The sequence below is a fragment of the Scyliorhinus canicula genome, chromosome 15, assembly GCF_902713615.1.
Source record: "Scyliorhinus canicula chromosome 15, sScyCan1.1, whole genome shotgun sequence".
In the NCBI taxonomy this organism is placed as follows: domain Eukaryota; kingdom Metazoa; phylum Chordata; class Chondrichthyes; order Carcharhiniformes; family Scyliorhinidae; genus Scyliorhinus; species Scyliorhinus canicula.
The window spans coordinates 9,804,957-9,824,282 of NC_052160.1; the positions used below are offsets into that span (position 1 = coordinate 9,804,957).

Here is a 19,326-nt window from a genome sequence, read left to right on the forward strand (position 1 = left end):
GAGGGCAGGGGCTATCCAGGTACAAAGATCATTAAAATGCAATAAACATGTAAAAGGGTTAAAGGAATGCTGGTCTTCATATCTAGAGCACTAGAACCGGACAGGTGATTGATGTGATGGTGGGGGAGCAGTTGAGTGATAGCGACCACAACATGGTGCATTGTCTGTTATGCTCAAGCAAATAGACAAATTACAGAAAAAGGTCTTGGATTGTGGGAAAGCAGACTTTAATAAAATAAGGCAGGATCTGGCTATGGTAAATTGGAACAAGTCACTGGTGGGGAGATCTACAGAAGAGCAGTGGGAGGTGTTCAAAGAGGAAATGGGGAGGGGACAGGCCCAACATGTTCCCTCTAGGGAAATAGGAATGAATAACAAGCCCAGAGAACCATGGATGACCAGAGATATTCAGGATCCAATGAGAAGGAAGAGAGAAGCTTTTAATAAATGCAAGGGGAGCAAATCAACAGAAGCATTAGCGCAATACAGAAAGTGCAGGATGGAGCTTAAGAAAGCAATTAGGAGAAATCTCCAGCTGGTAAAAGTAGGGGAAAATCCCAAGATATTCAAGTATATCAATGGGGAACGGATAACTGGGGAGGGGGGGGGGGGGGGCAGCAGCGAGAAAGAGTAGGGCCCATTTGCACCAAGGGGGGAATCTATGGGTGGAGCCAGAGGACATTGGTAGGGTGGTAAATGAATATTTCACATCAGTCTTTACCCAACAGAATCAGGAGGCAGACATGGAAATCTAGGAGAGACAGATTATTGAGCAAGTTGTCATAGGAAGGGACAAGGTACTGAGTTGTTGGCAGGCTTAAAAGTGGAGAAATCTCCAGGTGCGGACAAATTGAGGCCTAGGTTACTGTGGGAGGTGAGAGGAGATTGCAGGGGCTCTGATCCACGTTTTCCGACCAAAAGGGCCACAGAAGAGGTGCCAGAGGACTGGAGAACTGTAAATGTGGTCCCACTATTTGAGAAAGGCTGTAGAGATAAGCCAGGGAACTACAGGCCAGTGAGCCTCACATCAGTGGTGGGGAAACCAATGGAGAAAATTATGAACGGGAGAAAATTCAGAAGGAGAGAATCCATCTCCATTTGGAGAAGCAATGTTCGGGATAGTCAGCATAGCTTTGTCAGAGGGAGGTTGTGCCTAACAAATTGGATTGAAGTAGTTTATATGATTTCAGCAAAGCATTTGACAAGGTCCCACATGGGAGACTTATAAAGAAGGCAAATGCACATGGGATGCAGGAGAACATGATGTGGATTTGAAGCTGGCTGAGCTGTAGGAGTCAGAGGATGATGAAAGACAGCTGCTTTTGTGTCTGGAAGCCAGGGTCCAGTGGCATACCACAGGGATCTGAGCTGGGTCCCCTATTATTCGTTAGTCATTTAGATGACTGTTGAGGGTAGATCAGTAAATGTGCGAATGACACCAAGATAGGCCGAGTGGTTAACAGGGAGGCTGAGAGTCTTGGGTTACAGGAAGCTATAGACTGGATAAATGAAATGAAAATCGCTTATTGTCATGAGTAGGCTTCAAATGAAGTTACTGTATAAAACCCCTAGTTGCCACATTCCGGCGCTTGTTCGGGGAGGCTGTTACGGGAATCGAACTGTGCTGCTGGCTTGCCTTGGTCTGCTTTCAAAGCCAGCGATTTAGCCCAGTGAGCTAAACAGCCCGGTCGAAGGGCAGAAAAGTGACTGATGTAATTTAATCCTGAAAAGTGTGAGGTGTTATACTTTGAAAGGAGTAATTTGACAAGGAAAGTCGAATGGGCGAAATTTCTGCAGATCGTATTATTGGTGGAGGGGCATTCTATTTTACTAATTAGCATATATTGTTGCCTTATTACCATCTGGTACCATTTAATTGCAGTTCCAACTGGTTCCGTGGAGATGTGCGGGGAAGTTTTTTTACACACGGTGATGGCGGCCTGGAATGCACTGCCAAGAGAGGTGGTTGAGGCAGATATGTTTGTGATCTTTAATACTTATCTGGATAGGCACATGAACAGACTGGGTATAGAAGGATGCAGGTGGTTGGTCTACATAGGAAAGCTTGATCGACATAGGTTTGGAGGGCCCAAGGGCCTGTTCCTGTGCTGTACTGCTCTTTGACCTCCCGGGCAAGCAATGTCCTGATTTTTACATTGTCAACCTTGTTTATGGTTTTCAACAAGGTGTCACCCCTCCCTCTAACCTCCTCCAACCCCACATTTGAGATTGAAATTAGATCAGCCATGATTTTATTGAATGTTGGAGTGGGCTCCTATTATTTTATTTTCGTATGTCAACACTCTCCAGGATATCGGCACTACTCCAATTCTGGCATCTTGTGCATTGTAAGACGATAAGAATTAGGAGTGGAATTTAGCCACTCTGCCCATCAAGTCTGCTCTGCCATTCAATCATGGCTGATATTTTTCTCATCCCCATTCTCCTGCCGTCTCTCCAAAACCCCTGACCCCCTTATTAATTAAGAACCTATCTATCTCTGTCTTAAAGACACTCAGTGATTTGGCCTCCAAAGCCTTCCGCGGCAAAGAGTTCCACAGATTCATCACTCTCTGGCTGAAGAAATTCCTCCTCATCTCTGTTTTAAAGGATCGTCCCTTTAATCTGAGATGGTGTCCTCTGCTTCTAGTTTTTCCTACAATTGGAAACATCCTCTCCACGTCCACTCTATCCAAGCCTCGCAGTATCCTGTAAGTTTCAATAGGATCCCCCCCTCATCCTTCTAAACTCCGAGTCCAGACCCAGAGTCCTCAACCGTTCCTCATGCGACAAGCTCTTCATTCCAGGGATCATTCTTGTGAACCTCCTCTGCATCCTCCATTTTATTCTCTCCACCATTGATGGCTTTGCCCTGGCTCCCTGCACCTCTGTCTCGCTTTCCTCCGCTAAGATACTATTTAAAACTTACCCATGACCAAGCTTTTAGTCGCCTAAACCAATATCTCCCGGTGTGACTCTCGGTGTCGTATTTTGTTCTAGAATGCCTGTTCCTGAGAGAGGTCTTGCAAATACGTCATTCATGTTAAAGATGCTATATAAATTAACATCTGTGATGACGAGAGCAGATTAGATTAAGATAAACGCAGCTCACAACCACAATAAGCAGCTTAAAAATCTGCTTTTATCATTTGACATGGCACGAAATGCTGCTGGTTGTGCTGATTAATTAATTTTCTTGTTCACTGCTTAGCCCTTTAGTAGAAACCACCAGTGTATTCAGTTTAATATTAACTTCCCTCATTTCTATTGACTGGTTTCCTGCTTCACTGATGTCTATTGTCCTATGGTTCCTTTTACAACTCTCAAATTCGTTCTTTTTCTTTCCCAATCCACAGAGTTCTCAATTCCTCGGCGTTTGCTGCTCACCCTGCCCCAGGCCCAGTTCCAATCCACCGTCTGATTTGTCAATTTATTCGCTCATTGCCATCTGCTGCCTCATTTGATTTTAAATTGACTCTCCCCTTGCCATTCTTGCATTCGCTGTTGTCAATGCTCTCTCTCGGCTTTAAAATTCAACCTTTCACGACTTGGTACGGCTGAACTTCAGAACTAGCAGCAGGCGGTATGACCCATTGTGTAAGATCGTGGCCAATCTTCTTCATCGACTCCCATTGTGCATCGCGATCCTCCCCCCATATTCATTGATTCCCAATCTTTTTATAAATGTTTTTATTGAGGTTTTTACATTTTATACACTGCATTCAATAAGGATAAATGCATCCATTACAATGTACCAGTCATTTTCCTCCTTACCGATTTTCTCCCCTCCATTCATTGTTTCTGGGTCCTTTCCTGGGATCCTTACCATACAAGTACAATTTTCTGCTCTTTACGTGAGAGCTGTGCCCTTCCCTTCCACCCACCCGCACTGCTTTTCTCCCCTCTCCCATCCTGATTTAGGTGTTTCTTTGGGGGTTCCTTTCCTTGTGGCCTGTTCTAGACCCCCTGGCCTTTGTGTCAGCCATTTTCCGGCCTCCTTGCCTTTTTCTTCGGCCTCGCCCCCCTTTCCCTGTCAGTTCCCTGTCGTCCCGTTGGCTCCCATGCTTCCCCCACTCCCTCCGCTCTATAGGCTGTTGGCCTCGAACAGGTCCTGGAACAAGTTGGTGAATGGCCTCCACGCTTTGTGGAAGCCATCCTCTGACCCTCGAACTTAATCTTCTCCAGGTGGAGAATTATGACAGGTCTGCCAGTCGGTCTGCAGCCGTGGGTGGTGCTGCTGATCGCCAACCGAGCAGGATTCTCCTGTGGGCGATTAGGGAAGCAAAAGCCAGGGCGTCAGCCCCATTCCCCATATGTAGTTCTGACTGGTCCGATACCCCCGAAGACTGGCACTCTTGGGCGTGGCTCCACCTTCAACCCCCACAATCTTCGACAGGCTGTCCAGTACCCGGCAAGCCCGGGGCAGGCCCAGAACATGTGGGTGTGGTTGGCCGGGCCTCCCTGGCACCGTTCACATTTGTCCTCCACCTCGGGAAGAACCTGCTCATTCAGGCTCTGGTTAGGTGTGCTCTGTGCATCACTTTCAGCTGCATGTACCTGCAGACCGAAGTCCCCAGTGGAGGCTGGGCATAGATCTTGTCAGTGAGGGAATATGTGAAAGGATAGAACGGGCTGTCCGTAACTGTGTGGATCAGAATGACTCAGGGAACGATTCTGCCGGGTGCTATGGGAGGCACTGAAGGCCGTGGTTAGGGAAGAACTCGTCTCGATCCAGGCACACAGGCTGAGGGTGGTGAGCGAGGAGCAGACAAGGTTGGAGGCAATCACCTGATCAGGCAATATTAAAGGAATGCCAGAACCTCCAGCTGGATTTTAATCAGGTCACTTCTGATGAGGCAGTGAGCCAAATGTGCAGAGCTAAAAGTTTAATGTATGAGCACAGGGAGAAGGCCAGCAGGATGTTCGCTCACCAACTGAGGAAACGGGCGGCGCCCAGGGACATGGGCAGGCTGAGGGACGAGAGGAATAGGGAGGTAACAGACCCAGAAGGGATCAATGAAATTTTTGATTCCTTTTATCCAGAGACTATACCAATCAGAACCTCCGTCAGGGGACGAGTCAAGATGGCGCTTTTTGGATGGATTAGAGTTCCGAGGGTGGGGGTGCCACTAGATCTACGGGAGGTCAATGCAGTCTGGGAAAGCCCCAGGCCCAGACGGATTCCCAACAGAATTCTACAAATGTCTTGGCGCGCTGCTGGGTCTGTTGCTGGTGCATATGTACAATGAAGCGCTGGAGAAGGGTGTCCTCCGTCACGTCCCCATTTCTCTGATCCTAAAAAGGACAAGGATCCAGAACACTGGATCTTATTGTCCGATCTCGCTCCGGAATATGGAAGCTCCTGTTTAAGACCTTGGCTACAGGGGTGAGTTCCGGGTGTAGTTGAAGACGACCAAACCTGGATCTCAAAAGGCAGAATATTACCACCTTAATATGTGGAGGCTATTAGATGACTTATGATGCCTGCTGGAGGAAGTGGGATGGAAGTTGTAGTGTCGATGGATGGCGAGAAGTTATTCGACCGAGTGGATTGGGTTCACTTGTTTGACATATTGAAGTGGTTTGGGTTTGGACAAGGCTTTGTGGACTGGGTCAGACTGCTGTACAAGCCCAAAAGCAAGCATCTACACCAATGGGGTTAACTCTGAGAACTTCGCCTTGCAGTGTGGGACTAGACGGGGGTGCCCAATCTCTCCTTTGCTATGTGCCCTTGTGATTGAGCCATTGGCGATGACTCTCTGGTTGTTTAGGGAATGGAGTGGTATTGAACGAGGGTGAGTGGAGCACCGGATCCCTTTAAATGTGGATGACCTCCTGTTGTACATTTCTAATCCCATGGAATCGCTTGCTAAGATCTCAGGGATTCTGAGTGAGTTTGGCTCCTCTTCTGGATACAAGCTCAACATCACAAAAGGGGGGCAGGGATGGTGCAGGATGGAGGAGGGTTCACACACTGGCTTCGGCTCTTCTGCTATTCTCACCAAACAAAGTGTGTGGAATCAGCGCCGGCTACAGTTTGGCCTAGAGAGTATGAAGGCCCCAATCTGTGGTAACCATAGATTTATCCCAGCTAGATTAGATGCCAAGTTTCGGGAGTGGGACCATTTGGGGATCAAATGCTTCAAAGACCTATTTCTGGGCAGGAAATTTGCGGACTTGACTGTTAGCGGAGGCTTACCGATTGCCCAATGAGAAAGGAGGTGGGCTCGTTCCCAATGTTGCCATCCCCAGGATTACAGGATAGGCTCCTTTCAGGGGATGAAATTGGGAATGGCGAGATCTCCGACATGCATGCTGGGCTGGCCAAGAAGGGGGAAATGAAAATCGCTTATTGTCACAAGTAGGCTTCAAATGAAGTTACTGTGAAAAGCCCCTAGTCGCCACATTCCGGTGCCTGTTCGGGGAGGCTAGTACGGGAATTGAACCGTGCTGCTGGCCTGCCTTGGTCTGCTTTAAAAGCCAGCTCTTTAGCCCTGTGCTAAACCTGCCCCTTCAAGCTTCCATGATTGCTGTACAACAAAAATGGAAGAATTAGGAGGTATGGTGTGAGGAGGGATTTGGGAAGAAGCGCTGCGGAGGAATTAACATGTCCTCGTCATGTGCCAGATATAGTCTTATTCAGTTTAAGGTTGAACACAGAGCACATATGACACCGGTAAGGTTGAGCTGATTCTCCCTAGTGGTTGATTATTGAGTGCGGTGTGTTGAGTCTCCAGCGAATCATACCCCCATGTTCTGGGCCTGCCCGAAGTTGGTGGGGTTCTGGAGTACAGTCACTGATGCATTGTCTAAGGTATTGGGTAGTCACGCCTTCCCCATGGGTAGCTATTTTCGGAGTGCCTGGAGATGCGGGTGCTCTGGTGGGGGAAGAAGCCGATGTTGTGGCCTTTGCATCCCTGTTAGCCCGGAGGAGAATTTTGCTAAACTGGCCGTCCTCAGACACACCAGGTCTTGGGAGCAAAACCTTGCTGAGTTTCTTCATTTGAAGAAAATTAAGTTTGTCATGAGAGGAATGGGTTCTTGGGGCAAAGGGGATCAAAGGATATGGAGGGAAGGCGAGATCAGGGTATGAACTTGATGATCAGCCATGATCATGATGAATGGTGGAGCAGGCTCGACGGGCTGAATGGCCTCCTCGAGCTCATATTTTCTATGTTTCTAACCTGTTACCACATCCTTAATCATAGGTTCTAGCACTTTCCCTATGATGTCAGGCTAACTGGCCTGTCGCTTCTTGTTTTCTCTCCCCCGCTTTTCTCGTTGCCTTATAATCCATATAGTGGCACTGTAGCTCAGTGGTTAGCACTGTTGCTTCACAGCTCCAGGGTCCCAGGTTCGATTCCCGGCTTGGGTCACTGTCTGTGCGGAGTTTGCATGTTCTCCCCGTGTTTGCGTGGGTTTCCTCCGGGGGCTCCAGTTTCCTCCCACAAGTCCCGAAAGACGTGCTGTTAGGTAATTTGGACATTCTGAATTCTCCCTCCGTGTACCCGAACAGGCGCCGGAATGTTGCGACTAGGGGCTTTTCACACTAACTTCATTGCAGTGTTAATGTAAGCCTACTTGTGACAATAAAGATTATTATTATTAATCCAAGGGGACCATATCTAGAATGTAGGGAAGATCAAAACTGAACACCATCTCTCTCTCCCGTCAACTCTTCCAAAACCCTATCGTGTAGGCAATCGGATCAAAACAATTTGTTGGCTTTTAATCCTTTTAATTCCTCCAAAACATTTTTCCCTTGCTAACAATTTCTCAAAACTTCATTTGATGCATTGTTCCTCACAGTTCCCTCCGTTTCCTTTGTGTCTTCCACATGAAGATAGCTACAAAATATTTGTTCAAACGTCTCTGCTAGTTTCTTTCTTCTCTTCCCTGGTTCTAACTTTCGCTAATCTCTTCATGTTTTACATACTTGTAAAGGGTTGCCGCAATTTGTTTTTCATGTTTTCTTCCAGCTTAATCATATGCGATTTTCTCCTTTACGTTAATGCTCTTTGGGAGAGTTTGGGGACAAGTTAGCTGTTTTGTTTCCCTTGGTGTTGCAATTATGGTAACATTTGAAACACCCTTAAACGGTTGAAAACCGCTTTGGTACATTTTTGGATCCATGAAGGTGCTAATTCTGATTGGTCTCTAAATTGCTCCTAAGTGTTTAGGGATGTGCAGGTTAGGTGGGGTTATAGGGTTGCAGGGTTAGGGTGGAGGCGTGGACCGATGTAGGGCGCTCTTCCAGACGGTTGGTGCAGACTCGATGGGCCAAATGGCCTCATTCTGCACAGGGATTCTATGATATCAAAAGCCTGGAGGAACTCCTTACTCTTCACAGCACTGTGGGCGAACCTACACCACACACCTTCCAAACTGTAGACCACCACAATCTAGAACAGGGGTGGGCAAACTACGGCCCGCGGGCCGCATGCAGCCCGCCAAAGGTCTTTATGCGGCCCACCAAGTCATTTTTAAAAAAAAACATTTTTTTAATTTAAAAAAAAACATTTTTTTAATTTAAAAAAAAAACATTTTTTTAATTTAAAAAAAAACATTTTTAATTTAAAAAAAAAAATTTTATTTAAAAAAAAAAAAAAAATTTTTTTAAGGTTAATGGGGGGGGCTGTTGGGTTACTTACTGGTATAGGGTGGATACGTTGACTTGAGTAGGGTGATCATTGCTCGGCACAACATCGAGGGCCGAAGGGCCTGTTCTGTGCTGTACTGTTCTATGTTCTATATGAGGCGCCCAGAATCATAACCGGGTGAAGTAATTATTTTACTTAATATACTATGTGGCCCTTTAAAATTGTGAATTTCTGAATGTGGCCCTTGCACGGAAAAGTTTGCCCACCCCTGATCTAGAAGGACAAGAGCAGCAGATACCTGGGAACCCCACCATCTGGAGGCTCCCCTCCAAGTAACTCACCACCCTAACTTGGAAATATATTGCCGTTCCTTCAGTGTCACTGGGGCAAAATCCTGGAACTCCCTCCCTAACAGCACAGTGTGTGTACCTACACCTGAAGGACTGCCACGGTTCAAGAAAGCAGCTCACCACCACCTTCTGAAGGGCATGGGCAATAATGCTGGCACTGCCAGTGATGCCCGCATTCCAAGATTGAATAATAAACTGCTTGCATACGAGAGATAAAAAGCATGACTGACTGTACCGGTGACACGCTGGTTTGTTGATTTGCAAACACTCCTCCCATCCTAACATTTCTTTAACAAAAAACTCCATTAAGAGGGGCAGGCAGCAGAACAGATTTTTCTTTTATTATTTCTCTTAACATAAATAAACAGACCCCTTTATAATTATTGTATCCCCTGAAAGAAAGGTTACCATAAATGAAAGTTACAGTCAAGTTACCGAATACATATACTAAATGTACTGAATACATGCAAAATGTATTATTTTCTTAATTTTTTTTTTAGAAAGGTGGTCACCAAAACTTGTTCTTACAAAAGGGGCTACAAAAATTGCTCGACGCATCCATTAATTTTTTGAAGTGGATTTGCTTCACAATCCCTTGGAAAATGAGGTTTGGGTTTGGGCCCTTCCGATCAACCTCTCTGTATTTGGTATATTTGTGTTCCATCCCCATTTCCCCCACATGAAAACATCTTTGATTCCTAAAACAGAATGAATACATTTGCTCAATTGCACCCCCACCCCCCACACATTTGGTTGGTGGGACATGCGTCTCGGCCATAATTGTTAAATTGCCTACGGGCAAAAAATAGAATTTGGAAGTGAAAGCTGGTGTGTTTTTTTTTTTTGCAATACAACAACTTGAGGGGTTTTCTGGTGTCTGGAATCATGTCATGAATCACCTTTTCCTGATTTGCTTTATCTTCCTCAATATGCGTCGCACGATAGTTAAAGACCTCAAAATCCTTGGGATGTTAAAGGCCCGGAAAACTATATCGACAGAGTGAGGAGTCCGATTTTATGGTGGCATCTGTCGGCAATTAAATTCTGATTTGGCCATTGAAATTCTGCTAGGTAGCACCATGGGTGAATCTTCTGCCTGGTCCCCACAACCATCAGAAATTCTCCTTTCGTACCTTCAAAGGTTTCTGCGGGACTCGGGCCCCGCAAAGGTCTTTTGAAAGGCTCCAGCACCTTTACCGGACTAAAGTAACTTGCTTTGGAACGGATGGGACAAATAACCCTGTCCGCAGGCTAACAGACTCCTTTGGGGCCTGTAGACTGTTGACACGTCATTTCCCTCAGGTCCATTGCTCCTTGGGGGAAGCATTAGGCTGAGTCAGGCCTGGCCCAGGGCAGTGAGGCTGATACACAGCTGGCTGGTAGCACACTCCAGTTACCAAAACCAAATAAACAAGAGTTCGGAAGGGCGGGTAGGGGTTCCACATCACTAAACGTGCACACTGAACTTGAAGTTTGGGGGGCAACCTATTGGCAAATATTACGCAAGGTTCAACTGCGACATGGGCCAATTTACTTTGGCTTCCCTTTCCACACGTTAATTGCATTTAACACATCTGCGGTGAAAATCAGAAAGAATGGTCCTTTAAGATATAAAAGCATCTAAAAAAAAAAAAATCTGGAATAGTCATAGCAGTTTACATTAACACCGGCATTAATTTGTGTAGCTGCCCCTCCCCACCCAAATAAATTCAACTTGCTTCGTTCAATAGTTCTAACCACAGTATTCTTTTGTTTTTGAGTAGTCCATAAGTTGATAGTCGATGGAGCTCCTGGTTTTGTGCATGAAGGAAAATGCATTAGGGAGATTTGGAGGAGATAGGTAGCAACAACAGCCCAGTTTCCTGGTCAGTGATGGATATATCCAAAGCTTCCTTGTAGTTAATGGGATGCCTGCTAATCGGATCCACCAGATCTTTAGGGTAGGAGGTCTCATCTTTGAGCTTTTGGGCCATCCGGTCATCTATCAGACCAGATGATTTTGCTCGTGCGAGTGACATTTTATCATGCGTTTCGGGGTCAATCAGGCCTCCAGTCAGGTGCTGTGCCTCCAGATACCATTCTGCCGCCTCATGGTACAGCCAGCTACGATCCGCAGCCTCGGCAACTGAAAGTAGTTTCCTGGTTGCCGGATCTTCTATACCTTTGTAGGCACTCTCAGCAGTGGATAGCTTCTTTTCAAGCTTTCCGTCGATCAGGCCAAGCTCGGCAGCTTTCCGCACACCGTACCTGCCCCCATCATTCACGGAGATAATTCCACCAGTTGCAGCTTGGGCTTCGAGAAGTCTCAGGGCGGTATCGGTGTCAATGAAGTTCCGGTTAGCTGCATTGGTGACGGACATTTTCTGATCCGTATCCACGTCAAATATGCCTCCAATTGGCTGCTGTTTTAGTTTAGTCGAGGGGAATGAGGGTTCTTGGCTCGAGCTGGTGGAAACGTTTGAAAGACGATTATTTGCTTCATTGGGTTTGCTGAACATTCCTGGAGACTCCGAATGTGGGTCTTCAGATTTTCCCGAAACCAGGGTTACAAATTCTTGGATGGGAATTTCCTTATTCACGTACTGTTTAAACTGTCTCTCCGTAATAATCCCATTCTTTAAAGCGTCATCAATGGAATACTTTGCACCCGATGTGCGATCATAGAGAACGGATGTTGTCCCAGTCGGACCTTTCACGGTTATCTCCTCCCAGTCACATTCCTGATTTTGAAGGTTGATAAACATCACCTTATCGATGAGGCCAAGTTTGTAGGCCGTTTCAGGAGACATTTCTTTTCCAGTTTCTGGGTCTATCACCACAATGTGACGTTTTAAACTGTTCTCCCTCTGTTCCCGCTTTGATTTGATTGTGGCTAATTGTTTCTCCAATTTTTTGATTTCATCATCCTTGGATGCTGTTGTCTGTCTTAGATCATCCAGCTCCTTCTGGAGGGATGCAAATTTTGACTCCATAAGGCCTGTGTTACCGTTGGGGGGTGCTGACTTGACCTCTTGGGTTTGCTGGATGGTTGCCTGGATGTCTGATTGCAGAGACCTGCAATCGTTCACCAGATTTTGGTTCCCCCTCTGCAGTTTGGCGTTCTCCTCTCTCAGCTGGTCCAAGTCCTTCTGCCCCTTTGCGTCCTTGAATTCGGTGTCTGACAGTCTGCCTTTCAGGTGGTCAAGTTCATTCTGCAGGTTGCGCTTCAGTTTCCCCTCTTCCTCCAGGTTATTCCGTAGACGTTCCACTTCCAACTCCGTCTCAGGATCTCTCTCCACTTGAACTTTCTCCGTAACGATACTCTTCTCTTTGACCTTTTTGGTTTCAAGTTCCACCTGTTTCAGTTTCAGGGCGTGGAGGTCATTTTCAAGGGCGCTTCGGTTCATTTTTTCATCTTCCACGTGCAACTTAAGCAGCGATACCTCTTTTTCTTGCATAGGGTCCTGCTGCAGGACCAGCTTTTGCTTCACTGTTACTTTATCTCGGACCTCTTTCTCTTTCTCCTCCATGTCAGTGAGCCTGGTCTTCAATCTCTTGACCTCCAGCTCGGCATTCCGCCGAGACTGCCTCTCTGCCTCGAGCTCTAGCAGCTGCTCCTCCAGGTCAGATTTTCGAAGTTGCAACGTCTGGATTTGTGCTTTCAGATTTTCCTTCTGCCTCCTCTCCTGCTCAATCTCGCTTGCCAACGAACCACATTCTGCCTTTAAGGCTGGGTCTTGTTCTACCTTCACCACCTCCTGGTGCACCACTTTCTCTATTACCTGCGCCAGATCTTTCTGCTTCAATTGGATTTTATCCTCGTGCAACGTTTTTTCTCTCTCCTGCTCCAATTGTTTTCTCTGCTCCTCCAATAGCTTGGCTTTCAGGAATGTCACTTCCTCTTTGGTCTTTGGATTTTCACGGTACTGAATGACCTCATTGATAACCTCTCTTGTTTGAACTTGAGGTTTACTCTTCTTCAACATGTCTATCTCTTTTTGGAGTTGACGTATTTCTACCTCAGCCCTTTCAACTTGCCGCGATTTGTCCACCACCTCGTCCCTTAGTCTCTCCAATTCCTGCTCGGTTTCAGGATCCGGTTTGTATTTAATGATTTCTTTTATGTTGTCTTTTATCTCTACTTTTGGGCCTTTATCCTTTAGATGCGTAATTTCGTCGTGGATACTCTTCAGCTGCTGTTCGGCATCTTTGTATCTTCTCTGCTGCTCAATCAGATCATTCCTCAGGTTAGCCACCTGATTTTCAGCCTTTGGATCAGGCCGGACAATCTCTCGCACCTTCTCTTGAACAACAGGTTTCGCTTTTTCTTCCTCCAGAACCTTGATCCTTTTCACAAGGTCGGTGATCTCTCGATCGTGGGAACGTTTTTTGGCCATCTCGTCCTCATGCTTGCGGCGGAGGTTGTTCACCTCCTTCTCCAGGTTTGCGTCCTTCTCCACCTTCACCACCTCCTTCACCGTCACTTTCTCCTCCTCCTTGGCCTTCTCCCTTTCCAGCCGCACCAGCTTGGCCTGAAGCACGCTCAGCTCTTCCTCCTTGTGCTGCCGCAGGAGGCTTTCGTGTTGCTTACTGTCCTGCAGCTGTTTAAACTCAGCCTCGAGCTGCGGGTCATTTTTCACCTTGAACACCTCTTTCTCGGTGATCTTCTCGTGCTCCTTACTCTTCTCTTCGGTCAAAATGCGGAGGCGTTTCTGGAGCAGCAGAATGTCACTCTGCTTTGCCGCCTTCTGCCTTTTGATCTCCTCCAGCTCCTCCTTGAGCCTCAGTATCTCATTTTCCTGATCCTTGTCCTGCTCAATTCGCAGGACCTCCTTGACCACGTACTGCTTGGCCGGCTCCTTCCTCCCTTGCTCCAGGGAGTGTAGCTGACGGCGCAAGATCTCCAACTCATTCCCCAAGGACTTGCTTTGCAGTTCTTCATCGGCTAGTGCCTCCTGAACCCGGTGCATCTCCTCGTCTAGCTGAGGGTCGGCGATCTTTTTGACAACCTCTTTCTTGACCAGGGACCCCCTGAGCTTTTGGCCTTCCAGGGTTGAAATCTCTTGCTGCACTTTCTTAATTTTGTTCTCTACCTCTTGCCTGTGTTGTATCTCATCTTTCAATAGCTTGTCCTGCCTGAAGGGAACATTGGGTCCTGCGGCATAGTTTCTTGATTGGACCTGTTGCTGGATTTGTTCCACTTCTGGTTGCTGCAATGAAAAAGAAAAGGTCAGCTGTGATTTGTGTTTGAAAATCAGGAAGTCATTTTTTTGAGTTTGATCTACTGAACAGGCGATCCTCGAGCTTGCGACACAATTGGTTCCTGAAACCCGCTTGTAAGTCCGCATTGTAAGATTAACATTGTAACTGACTTTCCCATAGGAACAACGTTATAAATGGGGGATTGGTCCCTGGACCTTATTTGCACTGAAAAATAATATTCCCTTTCTGTCAACTTGTGGCTGTGACATCAGGGGCAGAAGTATAGAATCACCCCTTATTTGATGTTTTGTAGTTTTCAAGTGGGAAGGCGATTCCATTTGGTGGGAACGCCATGGTGACATTGTCACTGGGCTGGTAGTCCAGGAACCCAGGGTAATTCTTAGGGTCCTGGGTTCGAATCCCAACACGGCAGATGGTGAAATTGGAATTCAATTAAAAAGAAATCTGGGATTAAAAATCTAATGATGACCATGAAACCGTTGCCAATTGCCTCAAAGACCCATCTGGTTCACTAATGTCCTTTAGGGAAGGAAATCTGCCGTTCTTACCCGGTCTGGCCTACATGTGACTCCAGACCCACAGCAATGTGGTTGACTCAACTGCACCCCACTGGAATGGCTCAGTTCAAGGGCAATTAGGGATGGGTAATAAATGCTGGCCCAGCCCAGCGATGCCCACATCCCAAGAACGAATATTTTTAAAAAAGAAGTCAACTCAAACTTTTTGTAAAACAGGCATTCGACTTAACAGTTTCCACTGAGTCCATTAGTTTTGGTCCTGTTAAAGTTTGAGAGATCTTCAATATCTGAGAAGCAATTTTTCTTTCCTGATGTTGTGAAAGGCAGAAAATAAAAGAATGTAACAGTCGATAAAGACCAACTGTTCGCTGGCGTGGTATTGTAAAGCCACAAAAGGGTGTAAATTTATAAATGTCTTAAGTACAGCGGTTAGCACTGTTGCATCACAGCGCCAGGAACCCGGGTTCGATTCCCGACTTGGGTCACTGTCTGTGAGGAGTCTGCACGTTCTCCCCGTGTCTGCGTGGGTTTCCTCCGGGGGCTCCGGTTTCCTCCCACAAGTCCCGAAAGACGTGCTTGTTCGGCGAATGTGACATTCTGAATTCTCCCTCTGTGTACCCGAACAGGTGCCGGAATGTGGTGACGAGGGGCTTTTCACAGTAACTGCATTGCAGTGTTAATGTAAGCCTACTTGTGACAATAAAGATTATTATAATGTGCCGTTCATCGTAACTCAAGCATTGTAAAGCTGTATTGTGACTGCCTGTATTTCATACTGACTCCAATGGTACCGTTTTAATGGGTGATGTTCCTGGAGGACATTTCTGGCAAAATCTTGGTTAATCTTCGGTAACCAATGTCGGAAGCTGTGCATTTTTTCACCACCCATTTTAATGAATTACCTTTTCTCTGTATGATAAGAGCTGTTACCTGTTTCAACAAGCTTTGTGCAAACTCTAAATTCTTCATTCTCTGATTATTCACAGCTTTCACTGCTGTGAATTTGGTGGCTAAGGCAGTTTCCTGTGGATTAACAACACAATATGTCCTTAGTAGTTGGGTATATAAAGATTCACCTGGTTTGTGATAATAAGCAGTTTGCTGATATAATGCCGGCTATGCTCTAGAAGAAAACTGGTGCTAACTTATAAAACATCATATAAGAATGTAAGAAATCAGAGCTACAAGAGTCCATTCAGCCTTCCTTCTCTGCCATTCAATATTTAAATGAAATTCTCCTCACGATACATAACATTCTATTAGACCTCTGAATTACTTGCTGCACCGAGGCAAACAAACCTTTTGTGATTCATGCACTGGGGCACCAGATCCTTCTGCACCCGAGAGCTCTCATCTGCCTTTTACAAATCCACCTGGCTCTCCTTAATTAAACTATTACCACACAACACTATTTTCTATTGATGCTTTTCATTTCACGTAAATTCTTTGAGGCACAGCACGATGCCCAAGCACTGACGAACTTAAAATAGTTTTGAGTTGCCATGCCCAAGAATAAACCACCTTTCTCATTTCTATCTATTATTTCTTAAAACCTACAATCTAAGCAATTCAGTCAATGAGGTTGGCAGCATGACGCGTACCTTTTGTGACACGGTCAATAGCCCAAAATATTTACCTCCTCTTTAATCTTGTCAGCCGGTGATGTGAATTTTGGTTTTTTGGAAGTCATTTGTGCATTGTCCGGGTTGACTAGCGATTTAAACATCTCGGCCTCAAGTTCGTAATCCTGCAATCGGAGACGGGAGGGGGGAGACATTTTAAATGAAGAGAGGGAGAAAAGGTATGCCAGCGATATTCCTTCCTGCATTTGTCGATCGCGAAGAGTTGAATAACCCGGCCAGAAAATTTTAAAACCAGACATTCAATGTCCACGACCTGGAAATTCGGGAATTCCCATGGTTGGATCACTCCTTACGGACGTGTCATGCAACTGGGACCTCCGGAGCGATTGGCTCGTTGGTCTAGTGCAGGGGTGGGCAAACTTTTCCGTGCAAGGGCCACATTCAGAAATTCACAATTTTAAAGGGCCACATAGTATATTAAGTAAAATAATTACTTCACCCGGTTATGATTCTGGGCGCCTCATATAGAACATAGAACAGTACAGCACAGAACAGGCCCTTCGGCCCTCGACTTTGTGCCGAGCAATGATCACCCTACTCAAGTCAACGTATCCACCCTATACCAGTAAGTAACCCAACAGCCCCCCCCCCCCCCCCCCCCATTAACCTTAAAAAATGTTTTTTTTTTTTTTTTAATGACTTGGTGGGCCGCATAAAGACCTTTGGCGGGTTCAAATCCCGGACGAGCTCCGCAAAGCACATTTCGGCAGCACTGCACCGGTGGCTCAGTGGGTTAGCACTGCTGCCTCACGGCGCTGAGGTCCCAGGTTCGAATCCCGGCTCTGGGTCACTGTCCGTGTGGAGTTTGCGCATTCTCCCCGTGTTTGCGTGGGTTTCGCCCCCACAACCCAAAGATGTGCCGGGCTGGTGGATTGACCATGCTGAACTGCCCAATAATTGGAAAAAATGAACTGGGTACTCTAATTGTAAAAAAAAATGTTTTTTAACTGGGACCTCCAGTTCAGAAAGACCCAGACCGCCACACTGGCATTGAAACAAGTTAAAGCCCCAAAGTAAGCCATCACATAGACAGATTTCTCAACCGATAAATTCCTCCTCCTGCTCCTACAGCTCATGTTCTGGAAACATCGAACAGAAACTCTGGATTGAACCGATCACCCCACCCACTGCCTCGGCCATGTTCCGACACTTGTCCTGTTTTGAACTTGGAAAGAGGCGGCGCTCCTTGTGTGAAATCTACAGACGATGAAAAGTAACGAACATCCCAATACCATAGACCCAACATTTGAAGCCGTCAAACACCAGCTTTCGATTTACTTTCTTACCTTAGCTGCCTGTTCATATTGTTGGGCATTATTGGATACTTTCACAAGTTCAGGTTCCTTCTTGGTAATATCTGCTAGGACACGCTGTTTCAAAGCAGAGAATAAAATTAAGGTTAACACTGTTGAGTAATGTAACACATGGGGCATCAATTATAAATGAGTGCCTTTGTTAATAAGACTTAATGGGCGCAAGCACTTGCTTTTAAGATAAACGGTGTGTGTGGAAGAGAAAACCCCTCAAATCAGGGTCTCTAATCCCCCCCACACCTCGTGCCGATTCATTATACACTTGCTGATTAAATTTGTCAAAGCTCTCACAAGGATCTGAAACCTACATTTAACGATGAGTGATCCTGTTAGGCAGCATGGGATGTAGAAGGGCAATGTGGCTAGTTTGCTGTAATCTCTCCAGGGTTTAGGGTTGGAATTCTTCTGCTGTTCATTGGCAGCGGGATTCAAGGTCCTTCCAGGAGGACATCCCCGCCCTCCCCGGGTTTCCCAGTGGCATGGGGTGTTTTCAATGGAAAATCCCATTGACAAGCAGCGGGATTAGAGAACCCCACCACCAGCGAACGTCACGGCCAAATTCCCCGTCCTCACTAGCAGCGGCAGCAGGACAGATTTGCAACAGAGAATCCCGGCCCTTAGTGTTGACACTGGCTGGAAGGTGTTACTCGGAGGACTGTTATGAGAAATGGGGTTCATATAACCACATTCTTCACCTACTGTAACTGGGTTGCAACACACCTGTTGACTCCATGTTGTCACGAGAGCTGTGGGGAGACCCATGCAGACACGGGGAGAACGTGCAAACTCCACGCGCAGTGACCCGGGGCCGGGATCGAGCTCGGGTCCTTGGTGCCGTGAGGCAGCAGTGCTAACCACTGCGCCACCGTGCCGCCCAACATTCATATTACTATCAATGGAATATAATTTATGCCCTCTGCCAGGCAAATTCAATGCAATCCGATAGGACAATTTATAAAAATGCATTTAACAATGAAGCAATTCAGTAACTTTGTTAACAGATGTGCTCAAGTCTGAATGTTGGTGGGGGCAGCACGGTGGCACAGTGGTTAGCACTGCTGCCTCAAGGCGCCGAGGTCCCAGGTTCGTTCCCGGTTCTGGGTCACTGTCCGGGTGGAGTTTGCACATTCTCCCCGTGTTTGCGCGGGTTTCGCCCCCACAACCCAAAGATGTGCAGGGTAGGTGGATTGGCCACACTAAATTGCCCCTTAATTGGAAAAAAAATGAATTGGGTACTCTAAATTTATTTTTTAAAGTCTGAATGTTGGCAGGGACTGTCCAGGAAGGGATTTCAATATCAGTGTGATCTTTTCACACGCACACACTGAGTAGTGTGGTTTATACGATTGTGTGTAGTATAGTTTATAGTATAGCATGGTTCCTGATTGTAAAAGTCTAAATACATAGTTGCATAATTTTTTTTTTTAATAACACCCAAATCAATCTGAGTCAATGATTTGTCTTTCAGGAGAATAGGGCATGACAAAAACTTAAATGCCCCAGATTTTAACTTTGGGCGAGTGCAGAGTGTATCTACTGCAGCAGGCAAGCAAGCTGGTCCTGAGGGTGCCTGGGGAGATTTTAACTCCCAGGCCTCATTTTAATGTTGGGCGCCAAACATCGACCAGAAAGCCCTTGGGAATCGCTGTCCAGCCAAGAGGGCAGCAACGGGGTTTTGGGCAGCAGGAGGCGTCTGCTGA

The 19,326-nt window shown here is 46.4% G+C and overlaps 1 protein-coding gene across 1 annotated transcript in view; it reads right to left on the reverse strand.

Annotated features, from left to right (window-relative positions):
* Positions 1-9,267: 9,267 nt before the first annotated feature.
* Positions 9,268-19,326, reverse strand: part of ppl (periplakin) — a 90,831-nt gene continuing 80,772 nt past the window's right edge. Inside the window, exons 20-23 of the mRNA XM_038819489.1 lie at positions 17,600-17,683; positions 16,307-16,417; positions 15,601-15,693; positions 9,268-14,139 (exon numbers count right to left, since the gene is read on the reverse strand). Coding sequence (XP_038675417.1) covers positions 10,768-14,139; positions 15,601-15,693; positions 16,307-16,417; positions 17,600-17,683 — 3,660 coding nt within the window. The 3' untranslated portion in view covers positions 9,268-10,767. The remainder of the gene's footprint in view (positions 14,140-15,600; positions 15,694-16,306; positions 16,418-17,599; positions 17,684-19,326) is intronic.